Genomic DNA, 18022 nt, shown 5'->3' on the forward strand with positions numbered 1-18022 from the left:
GCAATTTGACGTCTTATGACTTTAACTAGTTCCCATTTTTTGATCATAATTAAATCCCCTACTTTTTAGATGCATTGCCAACTGTCAAATCCTTTTGGACTTAAGGTCCAGATTTGTACTTTTGTTCTGTCATTTTAACACCAGAGGGCGGGACAATCAATAAAATGAACTAACCTAGAAGATTGACATTTGAAATTTCAAGGCTACAAAATTGACAACATTTTCATTTGACAACATTTTGAATTGCATATTTATTGGAAGCATTTCTGTCAATAACTTAGGTTCGCTTGAAGATTGATACAAATATAAATAGTTTATAGTTATATGGCGCCCAATGCGGAGTTTTCACACATGAATTTAAATGTTCTTAACAGTGATGAATCGAATAGTTTCTAGGATTTGAAGGTTTGCTAAAAAAAACATTCATACGACACTAGACAATGTTAATTTATTATAAAGTCGAATGCTTGTGATTTTAAAGGCTCGTTTAGTATCCGTGCATTTGTCACTGTCAATTTATTATAATAAGAAAAATAACAAAATCTTTTACCTAAAAACAAATGTTGTATACATAGGTTAGTTTTATCACCTGCCAAATGTAATTTATGCAAACATTGGAGGAAATCATAAATTAAAGGAGAATAAATAAATTCCAATAAAATTTAAGACAAAAATTTACATTTTTGTTAAAAATGTTATAATGTTCAAGTTTGAATTTTGTACTTTTAACATTTATTTTAATTAAACGTTTTTTTATTGATTTGTTGTTATTTTTTTATTTTAATTTTAGATACACAAAGCCACAATCTTTTGAGGATTGTATTGGCGATGAGCTTCCCGTTGGTTGGGAAGAAGCTTATGACACAAATATCGGTCGTTATTATATTAACCACATTAGTCAAACCACACAATTGGAGGATCCAAGACAAGAATGGAAGAGTGTCCAAGAGGCGATGCTTCGAGATTATCTCAACGCCGCACAGGACGTTCTGGAGAAGAAGAGAGAAATGTATGATGTTAAACAACAGCGTTTGCTAATTGCCCAAGATGAATTCAATCATTTGAATACTTTGGCCGCTAGTCGTAGTAGTTGTAAGTTCAAAACTAATTCTCAAAACTCTACCATTTATTCTAACGTCTGTAATTTTTTAAATTTTAGTATGTTCATCATCAAGCTCGATCAATACCCGCCATGATCCGGACCTTTTGCGCGCTGATCTAGTCTTAGCCAAGGAGCGCGTTCGTCGTCTGAAACAAGAACTTCATCACATCAATACTGACATATCGTACACCCAGCGGGGCGTTAATACCCTCTATTCGGTGGGCGAAAAGATCAATGCCCGCCAAAATGGTTGCTACGACATTGCAGAAGTTCAAGCCATCCGCGAAGAAATGCTCAAGGTGCAAAAATCACTCGTATCCGGTGAAAAGGTACGCGAAGAACTCATGCAAAGTCTAGTACAAATCAAAAACGAGCTCAGCCGACAGCAATATAGCGAAGAAGCAGCTGCAGATCTACTCAATGCCACCTCACCATTTGATCGGGTTTGTGTAGCGTCACAAACCGACCTCTGCGGAGCGGCTAATGATAGCATGAACAGCGGAGCTAGATTCGCTGAAATGTTCAAAACCAAACTGCAATACAGTGAATGGCGCAAACGAATCAAGCAATTGCAACAACAGTTGGCCGATCATGTGGAACGCATCGAGCCCGGCCAATTAGAATCGGACAAAGATCGTTTGCTTTTGATTCAAGAAAAGGAGAAGCTGCTGACAGAGCTGAAGAGCATTTCGATGAAAAACAAATCCCAACAGGAGATCCTAATGATCGCACAGACGAGACGAAAATTGGAAGAGGATCTGAACGAAGCATATGAGGCTACCAATCAATGCATTGCCAACCGCTTGAGGTTGCACGAAGAAAAACAAACACTTCTTGCTAAGCTGCAAGAGGCACTCAAGTCAACAAAAATGCTGGAAGAACGACTCAAGTCATTCTCATCCGAGAGCACCTTCTCGATCAGCAGTGGCTCCAGTTTGGGCTCACTATCAACTGCCAGCAGCAAGAGTGCCCTCAGCTTCACAGACATCTACCTGGATCCATTGTCAGTGGATCCACAAATCGATGTGGTCGATCTGCATCGAAGGTCACAAGGCCTATTCCAGATGCAATCTGCCATGTCATTATCTCCTCGTAGCAGTTTGTCAATGGAAACACCACCAGCGTCTCCAATGAAATACACCGATACCCCCAAGGAGGAGCCAACATACGCAAATGCGTCCAACTTCAATTTGCCACAGCAACAACAAAAACAAAAAACACCAAACTACGATCTGGATTCAGCAGTTCTGGACGTTATGATGTTGGAGGAGAAGCTCCACGACCTAAAGACGGTGCCAATCAATCTAGCCGCCCCATTGTCACCCATCTACGAGAAACCATCCCTGCTAGATCTGCCTCAAGAAATGCTCAGTCGATCATCGTCCACATCGAACACCCGGTCAGTTTCTGCTGCGGTTAGTAATGAGTCTGTGGCCGGTGATTCAGGAGTATTCGAAGCGTCACGAGCTCATTTGCCGCGAAAGGAACTTGCTCAAGTTCAAATTGGCTTGAAATACTTTAAGAACGAGGCTATTTTCGTAGTTTCCCTTGAGAGAGCAAATAATTTAGCAGCATTGCTGACCACTGCGACGGACAATTCTCAGGTGTAAGTATTTATAAATTTAATAACCAACTTACTTAAAGGACGGTCTGCTATAATCTTGCTGTGTTATTTTTTCAAGGTACCTTCGTGCTGCTCTCCTGCCGAATTCCCTGCAATCCATTCGAACAAAAAACGTTTCCGACTTCCATAAGCCAATGTTTGGTGATAATTTTGCTGTGCCAATTTCGTTGAGTAAACTACTCACGAAAAATCTTCACGTTACCGTGATTTGTGTTACTGGCCAAAAAGAAGAGATCATTGTATGTAGTTTTGCTTTGGTCGAAAAATTTGAATTTGTTTTAAACTTATTACCTCATATTTTAGGGAACTGTTCACATAAGTTTGGCTGAATTTAATGCTGATGACTCCACACTCAAATGGTACAACGTCCTCAGCTCAAGATTTATGCCCAGCTTTGATGGCAAAGAGGAATCTTCCGACGAATCAACAATAACTTCATCCCAAACATCGACTCTAACGAGAAACCAAGCTCCTCCGTTCGAAATGCAAGCACAGATCGCCGAAGAACTCAAAGAGTATTTAAATTTGAATGACGATGCTGAAGAGGAAGACGAAGAAGATGAGCCCGAAGAAGAGGAAGAAGATGCTACTGGCGGTGATTATGGTAAAACATAACTTTGCCTCCACTTTCTCCTTAAACAACTTTTGACCGTAATTTTTTTTTTTTTATGTTTAGCTGAATTAACGAGAAAAATGCTAGATGCCTATATGAATAACGTAAAACAAGAGTACGCCGACAAAGAAACGAATACCGAGTGTGCCTTCCCCCCAGAGAAATGCCGAGCCAGGCTAAGTGATCCCACCTCCCAACAGCAGCAGCAACAGCAACAATCAGCCATTGACGACAGACCCGTCAAGCGATCACAAACTTTTACGCCTAGCGCTGCTGTTGGTAAAAGTCGTTATACCTGCCGATTGAATCGTAGTGATTCGGATTCTGCTATGCACTTTGGTGTTACACCACATCCATTCCATAGAGGAGCCGTTGAAAGGAGATCACTGCGATTCCACACAAAGACTTCAAAACCAGTCACAAGTAATAAAACCACATCAACCCCACTTTGTCGATGTTTACTAATTGATTAATTTTTTATAGAACTTCATCATACTCATATCCCAAGAACAAGCTTAGATCTAGAGTTGGATCTTCAAGCGCAACATAGCAAATTAGATTTTCTTAACGATGAAATTATTAAGTTGCAGAATTTAAAACAAACGTAAGTTTAAACAAAAAATGTTTTATAAAAATTGTATAATAATTTTTTGTTGTTTTGAAAACAGCCTTGAACAAGCCCGAGATAATCGAGATACAAAGATAGCAACATGGGCAATGGAAAATGAAGAATTCCAAAGATTAGTTGAACGTGCAGATCCTGCTAAATGCCCTGAAGAAAAACAACTTCAACGATTGCTGCATAAAACATCAAAGGAAATCTATAAATTGCGCAAGACCAAAGTTGCCAAAGGATCAGTAGATTTGGTCTCTTTCAAGTGAGTATAGTTTTTAAAATGAGTTTGTATATACTTTTGAAACTATTTAAATTCAAAATATTAAGCTTATTTATGTAGACCTGGCACTTATTTATACAGCAAGTTAAGACAATTTCAAGGTTCAACCTTTAGGTAGTTCCGAGATAGTTAACAATCCTTTTATTTGTATCTTAAAGTTGGTCAAAGCAATAGAAAATACTTTACTTGCCTCCATGTCATATTGAAGATGTTTTTGTTCCCTGACATTTAATCTAGGAATTGAAATGAGGTTCAAAGCCTCCTTATAAATAGTTATAAATAGTTTTCAATGTCAATAAACTACGGGGTTCAATTTCGGCAATTTTCCAAGATTTAAAAACTCCGAACGATAAAAAGTAACAAGGTTTTCCATGGGTAAAATAAATCAATTTATTTTTGATCCAGATCTGTCAAAACACTAATTTCCTCTGTTTTTGCATTCCGTTGGGCAAAATACATACGTTTTTTTATGATTTTACTGCAGATTGACCCTTCTTTGCACCAACACTGATACAATTTTTAAGAAATGTTTAGATGGCAGTTTGACAGCTCTACCGCAATGGTTACGCGTAGACAAAATTACACTAAGAAGCTGGTTATAGCTTTCAGTAAAATTTGAAATGTTTTACTGATGAGCGTTTATAGCAATCAGTAAATTTACGTCATTAGGGGCCATTTATAGCTATCATTGAAATTGATCCGTGAAAATGTTTGAATAGATATTTGACAGTGTTTCCCTTTGATTAGAAATTAACATTATTTATTGATCGATCGGAAATCACACAAAGAAATTGCACATTTATTTTTTCTATTTTCCGGACGGACGTTCATTTTCCTAACAGCTGATAATTTTTTGTTTAAAAGTGAAACGAATCGTTCCACTGATTTTTGTTCCAGTTTCACACAATTTCAATGACAGATTTCTGTCAGTAAACATTTTTCGGTGGATTTCAATCAGGAAAATTTTTTTCAATGACAGACATTTCTAATGATCGCTAAGAACGACCTATCAAAAAATTGCAATGTTTGTTTTCAATGATGAAAACCAATGATAGCTATAACTGGCGCCTTAAGGGGCTGGTAATAGCTATCAGTAAAATCCCTCAGTAAAATTTGAAACGGGAGGAATATGAAATTTTTTACTGACGAGCGTTTATACGTCATTAAATTAAATGTCACTTTGAAGTTTCTATTTGAAGAGTTTGTTTTGTTGATCATAACATCGAGCTTCGCGCCTCAGCTATTGCTTTCATCATTAAGTTTTTTAATGATGTGATCGGAACAGTAAAAAATTGGAACACCAACAGTAAAACCAAATTTTAATTTTTTTGGCTTTTGGCAGTCGGCTGTTCAGTAAAATGAAATTTCATCATTAAAAAAAATAAATAAAACTTTAAATGCATTGTTTCCCTATGAAAAAAAACTTGAATATAGAATTCATCTTATTGCATCAATCTTTTGCTAGAAATAAATCTGTAACATGTTCAAAAACTAAAAACAAACATTTTACTGATAGCTATAATCGGCCCCTAATACAAAAAAAAAAAACAATTCCAATCGTGTTCCATTCGCCACTAAAAAAATCAACTTTTGAAGGAAATCTAAATTTATCAATGAAAAATCCCAAACCGCTTTCTATTTGATGATTTGCATAAAAAGCTTATGACTTCAATTTGTATTTTTTTTAATCGTTATTACCTAAGTAAGCTACTTTATGCCTTAGATTTGGTCCTGGCATTGACTTTATTGAATCCAGCATAAATCAATTTGTTCAAATTGTGTCAAATTATTAAGAACTCTTGGGTTTTAAGGACCCTTCACGTATGAACAAGGCTTTCTCAAAAGAGATCTTATATTGGATGGATCGATAACTTCATGAATTCTTTCTTAAATATCTTAGAAGGCAGCTATAGCTCTCATTAAAACCAATCATTTTTGATAGGTCGTTCTTCAAAATCATTGAAAATGTGCAGGTTCAAATGACATAAGAGACTTAAAAGTTGTGCAAGTTTCTAGAATTTGATTGGCTAGCTGTCAAACAATTGTTTTCCGATTAAGGCAAATCTCCCTAACTATCAAGTCAACTCTACTTATGTCAAAATGACAATTGATCGTGTTTTTTTCTGCATTTAACTGAAAGCTGAACTTTATTACTTTATGATTTATGTACTTTCTGCACAATTCCATTCAATGTTTTTTTTTTTTTTGAAAGGAAGCCTTGTCTAATTCGAAAAGAAGTAAGTACTATGAACTGAAGGTGGGTGTTAGTAAAGTAAAGTTCCACGTTTAAAATGTATGACACTTAAAACACTAGCTAGCTGCCTTGGTCAAAATTTACGTTCAAATAATACAGTTGATCGCAAATAATGTCCCTTAAATTGTCTGAACCTTTGCAATACATTGAGCAGGTTCAGTAAACATAAGGGACTTCATTAGCAGCCAACTGCGTTCTTTGAATATAAATTGAATGAAAAAAACATGATCATTTGTCATTTTGACATAAGTTGACTTGACTTGATAGTTAGGTAGATTTTTCTTGGATAACTTTTCATTAAAGTTGCCTTAATTGGATACTATAGAAAGTTGCCTTACTCCGAAGTCCCTTATATTGCCTGAACCTGCCCATTCTTGAAATCTGTATTTTTACCTGTCAAATGTCAAAAGATGATAGGTTCTATACTGACAGGTGTCAAAGAAGAATGAATCCTCTTATTGAAATACCCTATAGTCAAAATTTATAGATATTAAAGGACCCAACTCATTTACCTACTTAAGTTATTCTTTCTATATTCTTGGCACTTACATACCTATCTAACGCAATTTTTTTGTTTATCTTCATTAGAGAAAAAATTGCCTTCTTCACCCGCAAAGGCCTTTCAGTGCCCGAATTACCCATGGAATTCATGGTAAACGAAGAAGATGTCATCGAAGAAGATGAAGCTGAATATGAAAATGATGGTTACAATACAAATCAACCACCCGCAATAGCAATCAATACAGCTCTTGTAGAAGCCAGCACCAATAGTCTACCAACAAAGAATCTCATAGTTGCATCCTCATTGCCACCATCAGTAGTTTCTTCATCTGTTTCATCCTCATCTGCATCAACAACAACAACATCAACACCAATATCCACACCATCTAAAACACCATCCGCACCATCTGCCAATTGCATGCCAAGGGAATTACCATCCTATGCAGCTGCAACAGCTGCTTCAAAATCAAGAGCCGCAGCAGCAGCAGCAGCGGCGGCTGCTGCCCTAGCGGCTACAACAGCAGCAACAAATGCATGTCAACCATCAACATCAGCAGCTGCTCTAGCAGCAGCAGCAGCTGCACCAGTCACAACAACGTCCAGCAATACAGATGAAGCTTCCAATTCCGAAAACAGTCGGTTTGATTATGTAGTAGATCGAACCTATGGCGTTGAGGTCTAAAAGGAGCTTCAAAAACTATTTGATTGGAATTTGTTGTAAAAAGAACACACATACATTTTATTTGGTATTCAAAAAAAATAAACAAAATTGTTAATATTCAAATCTAATTATGTGTAATTTTAAAAATAAGACTTTTAAAAAGAAAAAAGGTTTTCAAAAAAAACATACAAATTAGTAAAAACTGATAATCTATTGTGCCTTAAAGAGGATTAATTTTTGTATTCTTTTATCAAAGGACATTTGAATATTTAAAAAAAAAATTAAAAATAAAACAAAACAAAAATAAAATTAACAAATTTTGTAAATTTAAGTTTATTTAAATTAAATTATAGAAACGCTAATATTATGATATATATTTTTATACAAAACCTATATAATTATTCAGATATATAAAATTTAAATTTATAAATATACCTACACGTATATTAACACTATGTAAATAAATAAACAATATTTTATATTTTATAAAACAAAACAAACAAAAAAAAACAAAAAAACAAAACATTTTAAATTAAAGCTTGCGTTTTTGTTGAGCTGTATATAAATAACATATATTATAAAATATTTAAACAAAACAGAAATGAATTTAATTAATTATTAATAATTAGTATATTATATTTTATTTGCTATAAAATTGTAGTTAGCGAAGAGATATTACTATGTAGTATAGCTGCCTATTCATTGTTATTTTAAAGTTATGTAGTTTGTTAAAGAAAATTCAAAATAAACAAAAACAAAAAAACAACACTAAATAAATATTAATAAATTATAAACAACAAAAACAAATCTAACAAATTTGAGTATATTTTTTATTTTCTCTTACATTTAACAAAAAAAAGAAAAACAAATATTTTTATATTAAAAATAAACAAACAAAACAAGAAAAATATGCAAAGCCCTTTAAACCACCAAAATTAATAATAACTAAAAAAAAAACAAAATATAAAGATTAGTTATATATTTGTATTTTGTTTATAAATAATTAAAAACAAAAAAGGCTCTAAAAATGCCAATGTCTTGTAATATATAAGTTCTTCTATCCTGTCTTTTGCCTTTTTTTAAAGAAAATAACACATCTTTTTAGCAATTGTGCAATAAAACAATGGAAACATAAACTAAAAACTAATTTAAACTAAATATTAAAAAAACTAATTTTGTTTTTTAAATATATATTATACATAAATATAGACCTACTAAAGAGAACAATGTGTCTGTATTTAAATCAGAACAAATTAAATTAATTAATTATATAAATATTATTATTATTAAAAATAAATATCTATAAATAAAACAAAAATAAAACTCCTTAATTTTGTGTATGTCGCTGTTAAGAATGAAGTGAAATGAAATGAAATGAAATGAAAAAAATGGAATAGTATACTAACTTTTGAAAATATATAAATAAATTGAGAGAGAACCAAACTGTTAAGAAAATTAATATAATGCAGTGGAAATTTTGTTGAACCTTATTATATAGTTATAGTACATAATTTATGTACATCTCTATACGATCGATATATACGTATTTTATTTGTCTAATAAGCTGCGTGTGAAGCTTTGAACCGCAGCTAAAAAAGGAATAAGGGACAAAGAACTCTTTTAAGTTTTGAGCATGTCCATATTTTTGTTGTATTATATAATATAATTATGAATGAATTTATTTGATATGACATGAAATGATTAGAAATTTAACATAAAATAATTAATTAATATATATATATATAAATAAACAATTCATATACATATTATGCCAATTGATGAAAAATATACAAGAATGACATAAAACCAAAAATAAACTTTTGTTTTGTTTTATTATAATTTGAAATGATTCTAGGCGTTAGGTTGCTATGATTCCAAAAAAAAGACAATGTGTCCTTTGGGGTTCGCAGTTTAGGAAATTTTCCATTTGAATAGAAGGAGACATTTCGTCAAATCCGGTATTTCTGATTTCTTACTTTCTCAAAGTGGCGATAAAGTCCTGTGTGAACTAGAGCCTCATAAAACAGACTTCTTTATCTACATCATTAACTAGCTAGATGTCTCCAGTTGTACCCTCTGAGTTGGGTGAGGTGACATCCAACTTTGTCCTGTGGGCGTGGATTTAAAGAATTTCCGGGCAGGAACATTGGTTTCCCAGCTATCTCAGGCGTTGGATTTTTATTCTTCTGGCTAAGTCAGAAGGCTAATCGTTACATCTTTTCCTCTTCTCACACGAAGAACTTTTCTTTCGAAAAGTGCTTTAATTCGCTTTTATATCAAGTACGAGTACATGCTTCTGCACTGTATAGCAGGGTAAGGGTCTTATGTAGCGACCTTTTTTTGCTGGAGAGAGGGACATTTTATTCAAGTCTTATCCCAAGGAAACAGCGGTTATCAAGAGTAATTCATCGTTTGATCTTAGCGCTGGTGCATAGAAAAACAAAGTCTTTAACTACCTCAAAGCTACGTCTGTCGATGGTGACGTTTTGATGGAGACGTCAGTGCGGTGTAGTGATGTTCAAATGATAGACTTGTGCATTCAAGAGAACACAAGCGTCCACAGGTTTTTCTCAAAACACACCTCTGTCTATCAACTCCTACTCTCACCTCCCCGTGCTGAACATTGGGTGCCTAGTACCTCAACTGGTGATTGGGTTCCAACCCCAGAAAGTTGTTGGAGGCAGCAAATGAAAGAGGGGGGAGAAGTTTTTCCATTCACGCACCTCTCCTTATCCAGACGGCAGCGGAGGAATTCCCGAGATGGAATAAACGGTGGCGTCTACAGTTCCAGTAAGGTTGAACTACTTAGTGAACACCTTATAGGGCTTCTGCGACTTATTCGGAGCCTAGGCCTTTAAGGAGCGCTTTTATCCGGCAAGATGACAACACCAAAGATATGTTCTACGAGCTCTTAGACAAAACATATGAGCAGGTACGATATTAATATTGTCCTGGGCGATTTTAATGCCAAGCTAGGAAGGGAAGGCATCTTTGGTGGAATAATCGGGAAAAACAGCCTGTACGACCATACTTCCGACAACGGATTCAGACTCATAGATTTTGAAGTTCGAAATAATAGAATGAAGTTAGAAAGTTTTATGAACAGGTGAAACGAAATTCACAGGTACATAAACCTAGAACCGAAGGCTGCAAAGACGAAAGTAGTCAAGGACTTCGTCTACCTAGGCTCCGCTGTAAACGCAGAAAAAAACACCACCGCTGAGATCAAACGCAGAATAACTCTTGCAAGCAATTGAGTGGTAAAGTCCTCTCTCGAAGGACCAAAGTGTAGCTATATAAGACCCTCATCATCCCCGTCTTGCTATACGGTGCAGAAGCATGGACTATGACAAAAGCGGATGAAAGCACCTTGGGTCGGTTCGAAAGAAAAGTTCTTCGTGTGATCTACGGTCCCGTATGCATCGAAGAGGGTGGAGGAGAAGAGCTGTACGGGTTGTACAGCGACTAAGATGGCTGGGTCCCGTAGAGCGCATGGATACTAAACATAACAGCAGTCCTCGTACAATTTTGTTTGATGTAAATTCGATTTTTTTTCAGAAATGAACCGATAGGTTTTTTTAGAACTTTCTCTCATTTTTTTTCTTATTTCGGCTTCTTTCTACTAGAAAAATATATTTTGGTATTGCTCCAGAAGGGTAAGCCGTTATTTTGTTTTCAAATTTTCTCAAGAACTTAATCAAATTTCTATAATCTTGTCTTTCAGTGCATGCTCTTGTCGATGGTCAAATTTTCAAATTGATGATGATTTTTTTAATTACATTTCAATTTTTGAGACCATTTTTTTTTGCAGGTATTGCAGACGGGCAATATATTTCTTCTGTTGAATAAAACTTTTAAGGTCGTAACAAAGTAAAAAAAAACCTATATTTTAAAGGGAATTTGCTTTGGATGTTCTAGAACTGAGATTAAAACACGAATTTCAAGAATATAAATGTCCCAAAAACAACAAGTGATACTTTTGTTAAACTAATGGCTAATTCAAAAACACAATACGCGTTTCATCTATTAATATAAAAGCTTTGAATCTCTTGAAAACTGAAGTGAAAAGAGATTCTGAAAAGTGCCATTTTTGACTGCCACACAAAAGTTTCTTCCCAGCTTATTTGTTTACCTTAGTTTGTTTTTATTTTATATTCAGAGAAATTATGTACTTAATTGCGCTTATTATTTTCTCAAATTCAAGAATTAAAAATTGTTGACAACAATTTTAAAGTTTTGTTGACTCCTTTAAGAATCTACGAGTAAGTAGACTAGTAGCTATAGTAATAATAGACTCCCGAAAATTGAAAATTCTGTATATCAGATTCTTTCTCATTTTCTGGGTTTTTGATTTTTTTAAGCGTTTTTCTCATTAATATAAATGGCAACAAAAACTATTACGTTTTCCTCTTAAATATGGCGTATTTAGAAAAGTGTTAAAATCTTGGAATGCTTTCATATGAAGAAAGTATGCGTGACCCCCCCCCCCTTATTAAAAATCTGGATCCGCCTTTGTATCTAACCAAGAGTTGCTTGCCTGCAATCTGCACGTACATTTTTTGTCCATGCAACTCAATTATGGAACTCAATACATATTACAATCAGAAGAATAATTAAAACAAACGCAATCAAATATAGTCTTTTAAGGCATCTGACAAATGAATTAAAAAAAACAACAGCAAAAAAATAAATATTGTAAACTATAATTTTAAAAATGTTATTTTTAGTACCTATCTATTAAATTTAAAATACTCGAACGCTCTTACATATTTTATAAGCCTTCACAAATAAAAAGGTTGTAAGTAATCTTAATGTGAAATATGAATTAACAAATATGAAATATGACTTAAATTTTAAAAATAATGTGTGCCAATGGTTATATTTTACCAAATGTACACATTAGTCTAGTGTTAATACTCAAAATATAAATTGTTTGTACAGATATACATAATTAATAAAGTAGTTTAAGCAGAAACAACGATACTATTGGTTTGATAGTGTTAGATTGTATTTCTTAAATTTAAAATTTCTAGAATTTTATTTAACTATTTATTTACGACCCATAGTATTTTAATTCCGTTTTAAGATTATAGATGATGAAGTATGAAGCAAAATCGATAGACTTCAAAGACTAAGTTAACAGATAGTTTAAATAACTTTGCACTAAAGCAAAAGAAAATGTACAACAGAGAGCTCCGTAGCCTAATAAATACCCGTAACAAGCTTTGGAAGATCTTTTTACAGTTCAAATCTGATACTGATTACAACAACTATTTCTCGCCTATAATTGTTTCTGTGAATTAAGGGAATCCCTTTATAACCAATACCTTAACCAAATGCAAAATAACCTTATTTCTGATGCAAGGACATTTTTTAAGTTTATAAATGTCAAACGAAAATCTGATGGGTTTCCACCTTCAATGAGTTTCTCCAACATAATCTTCTCAGATCCAACAACCATATAAAATCTATTTGCTAAATACTTTAGCAAATCGTATACTGAACATCTTCATGATCCTAATCCACACTACTTAAGTTATTTAGATGGTTGCACTCAAACCTCTCTTTACGTAAGCCTCAAAGAAAACTTTAGCCCTGGTCCTGATGGCGTCCCATCAGTTGTTCTAAAAAAAAGTATGCATTCTCTGTCAAAGCCTATAACTGCACTCTTTGAACCCTCTCTTTGGACAGATTTATGTATATTTCCCATTCATAAACAAGGCAATAAAACTGAAATTAACAATTATGGACCTATTGCGAAACTATCATGCATCCCAAAACATTTTGAAAGCCTAGTTTATGATTCCGTTTATTTCCATTGCAAGACCTTATTCTCCCCCACTCAACATGGTTTTCTTAAAGGTAGATCCACTACAACTAACTAAATTGAATTTATATACAAAGTTTTGTCAGAACTCGAGAAAGGCAATGAAGTTGATGTTGTATACACTGATTACAGCAAAGCCTTAGATACAATATCCCATAAGATAATTTATCACAAACTAAGAGCCCTAGGCTTTCCATCTATATTTATAAACTGGATAAGCTCCTATCTTGCGAATAGAACTTATAGAGTAATTTTTTGGAGTCCCACAAGGTAGTCACCTTGGACCCCTTCTCTTCGTCTTATCAGTTAACAATGTCTGTCTTAAATTTAAAAAACTCAGACATCCTAATTTTTGCTGATGATAAGACCATTTTTAAGATTATCTTTACTCCATCTGATTCCTTACTTTTACAAAATGACCTTAATATCTTTTTTGTTTTGTGCATGCATAATTTTCTAGAGTTAAATGAAGGTAAATGTAAACAAACGACCTTTTCATCCCCATCTCATCACGACGCCATCTGTCAACGTAGTCTATTCTATAAGAGATCTCGGTTTTATTAGGAGATGGTCAAAAGAATTTTCCAACCCCTATGCAACTTAAGCGCTTTACATTTCCCTAGTACGTCCTCCTCTTGAATATGCATGCCAAGTATGGTCTCCCTTTTATGAAAACCATTCACTCAGAATTGAAAATGTTCAAAGACGTACATTCAACTTGTCTCCATATGCCGTTCGACTAAAACTGATAGGTTTGCAGCCATTATATATTAGACGCAAAAACGCTGATATATTATTTGCTCACCAATTGTTAATGCGCAATATAGATTCCCCGGCACTCTTGAGTGATATTCATCTTAACACAAACAATCGAAATCCACGATCTGTCTCCCTTTTCTAAGTCCCTTATCACCGTAGATATTACGGGCCCTTTGAACCAATGTCCAGAATTCTTCGTCTCTGTAACGCTGCTATTCTATTCTTTGACTTTAACATTTCCAAATCCCATCTGAAAGATACCCATTACTTCTTCCCTTTTTGAGTCCGAATCCCTCGTCCCTTTTAATTTGAAGTCTAATAAAATCAAAATTGTTAGTTCTTGTGAACCTAAGGGTTTAATGTTGAAAACTGATAACAAGAACATACAAAAAAAAAATGTTAAGCTTGTGTTAAGTTAAGTTAAGCTATAGCTTCTATTAAGCTGAATAAATAAGTAAATGTAAGTAAATACAATGAGCTAAGAACCTTCCCCTAAACTAGCACTTTATTTTATTTTTTATTTCGTTGCCTTTTTTACATCCCTTTTTTGTTTTTCAAAAAGCTTGCATTTTACACAGTGAAAAACGAACCAAGGTGTCATATTGTTATCGAAAGCCCCAAATATTAATGGGATGGAGTTTTACTGATTTAAAAAAAAAGTTCTTTTTTGTTTGCGCGATTAATTATAATTTTATTATTATCATATGTATGCTTAATTTCTAACAGTTTAGTCATTCTTTATGATGTGAATTATATTCAAACAGTACATTCAAAGTTCTGAAACTTTTATTTTATAGTACAGAAGGCCTACTAATTATGCGTATGCATGTTCCATGCGCTCCATATCTCTAATTTCCATGAAGTCAGTCTTTAGACGCTGCTTAACGATTTCTCGCCAAATTGCTTCTCGGTCTTTGTAGTCGGATATGCCCATTCGCAACAGTGAGTGGTCAGTAATTCGAAGCAGGGCCCGGCCAGTTATTTCGTTCTTCGAGAAATTATCAATGTACGAAAGATACTCACTGCAGTGTCTTCGATACCAAATCAGGACATCCGATGCACTCCAGAGATACACGGGCTTGGGGCGTGTTACTTTAACACGGTGTTTTGTGTGAGTAAACATTTCATTAATCATTCTAAGACTTAAACTTTGTTATTTGTTAATTCTTTGGTGTTTCCACTATGGCCAAAAGCTATGACTATGAGATACAATTAAGACACCTTTGCTAGTTTCAATGTGATATTAGAAGAGAGAATTAAGAAGTAAATGATATCCTGAAAAGAATATATAAAAGTTTTACTATAATTTATTCTCTTTTGTTTGTTTTTCAATTATTTACGTTTTTGTTGCGAATAAAATTAATTTGTTGATTTGTATTTTGACAGTTCGAGAAATTTGTTTGTTTCCGATATGTCATTTAGCATAGGCAAACTATTAACGTTACGTTCTCTTTACGTCGCGGTTGAGTAACTTAAAAGTGCTGCCAAATTTTAATGTACATAAAATATATAACACAAATTGGGGCATATTAATTGTCATATTTTAACTAATGTTTAAATAGAATTTTGCAGCTTCCTTTTGTTATAATCAGGTTTGAATTATATTCTATGACATTCATAGTTCAATTTTACTTGAACCTATACAAAACACGCTTTGTAGGAGGAAAAGTAATAAAGTGCGGTAGCTGGCGTGTCAATACCCGTGATTTGTTGGAAAATCTATCAATAGTATAGGGAGGTTTTGACCGAATAACAAAAACAATATCCGCAGTAAGAATAACACCGATAAAAGTTAAAGTAGAATCTTACTATGGATGGGTTTTTGACATTTATACGAGTCTCGAATGGATCTTGTGTAATTTCGTTCTTAAATGTTGGTACGATTGTTGGATTTGGATCTCGATGGCTGCGTTCGTTGAGTAGTTCTGCATTTGGAATTATGTATGTGTTTTCCATTAGTTAAAAAATCAATGTTACTGTTGCTATTATTTAGTTTTGTTAATGTTTAAGTTAAGTTTTTCTTAGTTTCCATCAAAGGTTTATCTCAGTTTAGATTAAATAAATCTTTTTAGTGTTTCCACCCCACAAGAAAATTTTAAAATGATAAAATTTGACAGCACTTTCTAAAATGCAAATCTTGTTTCGATGTCTCCATTAATCAAAATCAATGAAGAACTGAATAGTTCAGAACCTTATAAGAATATGCTACCTATTTTATGTGCAATTTTTTTTAATTTTAATTTTACTTAAAAAAAATAATAAAAAGAAGCTGGAATGCGATATACGCATCTTGTCTTGCTAAAAACCTTAACAAACTATTCAGAACAATATTTTGATTGAATACACATATTTGAAGTCAATATCTTTATTAGTTCTCCTAATAATTGAGTTGGAAACCATTTCTTTTCAGTTTTTTTTGCTGTTTTCGACTTTTATTTAAAAAAAAAAAACAGTTGAATTTTGGCTAAGAAATTCAATACAAATTATCAACAATATTTTGCATACATATAAGTTTTAAGTCCAAAACCAATTTTTTATCAAAGTTAAAAGCATTCTTTGAATGTTTTTATTTCTTATATAAATTCATATTAGATTTTTCTAATAAAATTCAATACAGAATAAAAACATTTTAAATTTAATACGTTCAATTATTCACGAGATATCAAGGATCAAACATCAATTTGTACCAATTGAAGACTGTCTGTTGGATTTTTATAAACATTTTACTGAATATCAAAAACAATATTTTCTATTAGATTAAAATTATTTTGAACATAATATTTAACATATTGCGATCGACGCCAGACACGCTTTCAACATCATGAATGTACGAACTTTCCGAGGAGCTAACATAGATTTGGACCACTACCTCGTTGTAGCCAAGGCAGCACTCCGGATTTCCAGACCCAAGCTAAAACAGAAGGTATAACGTCGAACGGCTACAATCGTCAGAGATCGCCAAATCTTTTTCCGACCGAGTTACAAGTACCTTCTCTGGAAGTTCTCTGCCGCCAACACAATGTATCGAGTACCAGTGGCAACATTGCCAAGATGCAATCAGAGAAGCCACCTGGGTTTCAAGAAACCACCAACAAGGAACCCTGGTTTGAAGGAAAAAGAGAGGGCATGAGAAGCGTGCGGTCGAAAATGTTGAGAGGTTTTAAAGCAGGAATGAAGTTCGAAAGTTTTATAAGCAGGTGAAACGAAATTCACAGGTACATAAACCTAGAACCGAAAGCTGCAAAGACGAAAGTGGAAACATCATAGTATAACCGCAGTCAATGCTGAGGATATGGAAGGACCACTTCTGCAGACTATATAACGGCGACGACGAACTGAATTCAACTGTCAGGCAGGATGATCAATTCAACATAGACGACGAAAGCCAACAATCCAGTCCTCCCGACTTAGACGAAGTAGAGATTGCCATATTTAAGCTGAAGTCTAATAAAACCGCTGGATCGGATGGCTTGAATATTACCGAGCTCTTTAAAGCAGCTGGAGATAAGTTGGTTAGGAGCATGCACCAACTTATCTGTAAGATATGGTCGGAAGAAAGCATGCCCGATGAATGGAACCTCAGTATTGTTTACCCGATCCTGAAAAAAGGAGACCCCCTTAACTGCATATACAGGGACGAGCTGTATAGAGCCATGTCTAGTTTTGGCATCAAAACTCGTCCGTTTGTGCAGGATGACCATGGAGAATTCACGCTGCTCTATAAAGGTTGGAAACAACTTTACAGAACTTTTCGATTTCAAAAATATCGTAGACAAGGTGATGCA

At 34.0% G+C, this 18022-nt stretch overlaps 1 protein-coding gene and 1 long non-coding RNA gene across 2 annotated transcripts in view; one reads left to right on the forward strand and one right to left on the reverse strand.

Moving 5' to 3' along the window:
- LOC129953777 (protein kibra) overlaps window positions 1-8937 on the forward strand; it is a 48293-nt gene extending 39356 nt beyond the window's left edge. The window contains exons 3-10 of the mRNA XM_056067235.1: window positions 791-1092; window positions 1160-2708; window positions 2785-2965; window positions 3030-3330; window positions 3403-3762; window positions 3823-3943; window positions 4008-4217; window positions 7078-8937. Coding sequence (XP_055923210.1) covers window positions 791-1092; window positions 1160-2708; window positions 2785-2965; window positions 3030-3330; window positions 3403-3762; window positions 3823-3943; window positions 4008-4217; window positions 7078-7672 — 3619 coding nt within the window. The 3' untranslated portion in view covers window positions 7673-8937. The remainder of the gene's footprint in view (window positions 1-790; window positions 1093-1159; window positions 2709-2784; window positions 2966-3029; window positions 3331-3402; window positions 3763-3822; window positions 3944-4007; window positions 4218-7077) is intronic.
- A 6478-nt stretch (window positions 8938-15415) lies between these two features.
- Window positions 15416-15638, reverse strand: LOC129939711 (uncharacterized). The gene is made up of 2 exons (XR_008780571.1): window positions 15578-15638; window positions 15416-15512 (listed from the first exon to the last, which is right to left on the reverse strand). It is a non-coding gene; the product is annotated as an uncharacterized LOC129939711 (long non-coding RNA).
- Between the last annotated feature and the right edge of the window lie 2384 nt (window positions 15639-18022).

Source organism: Eupeodes corollae, chromosome 1, assembly GCF_945859685.1.
Source record: "Eupeodes corollae chromosome 1, idEupCoro1.1, whole genome shotgun sequence".
In the NCBI taxonomy this organism is placed as follows: Eukaryota; Metazoa; Arthropoda; class Insecta; order Diptera; family Syrphidae; genus Eupeodes; species Eupeodes corollae.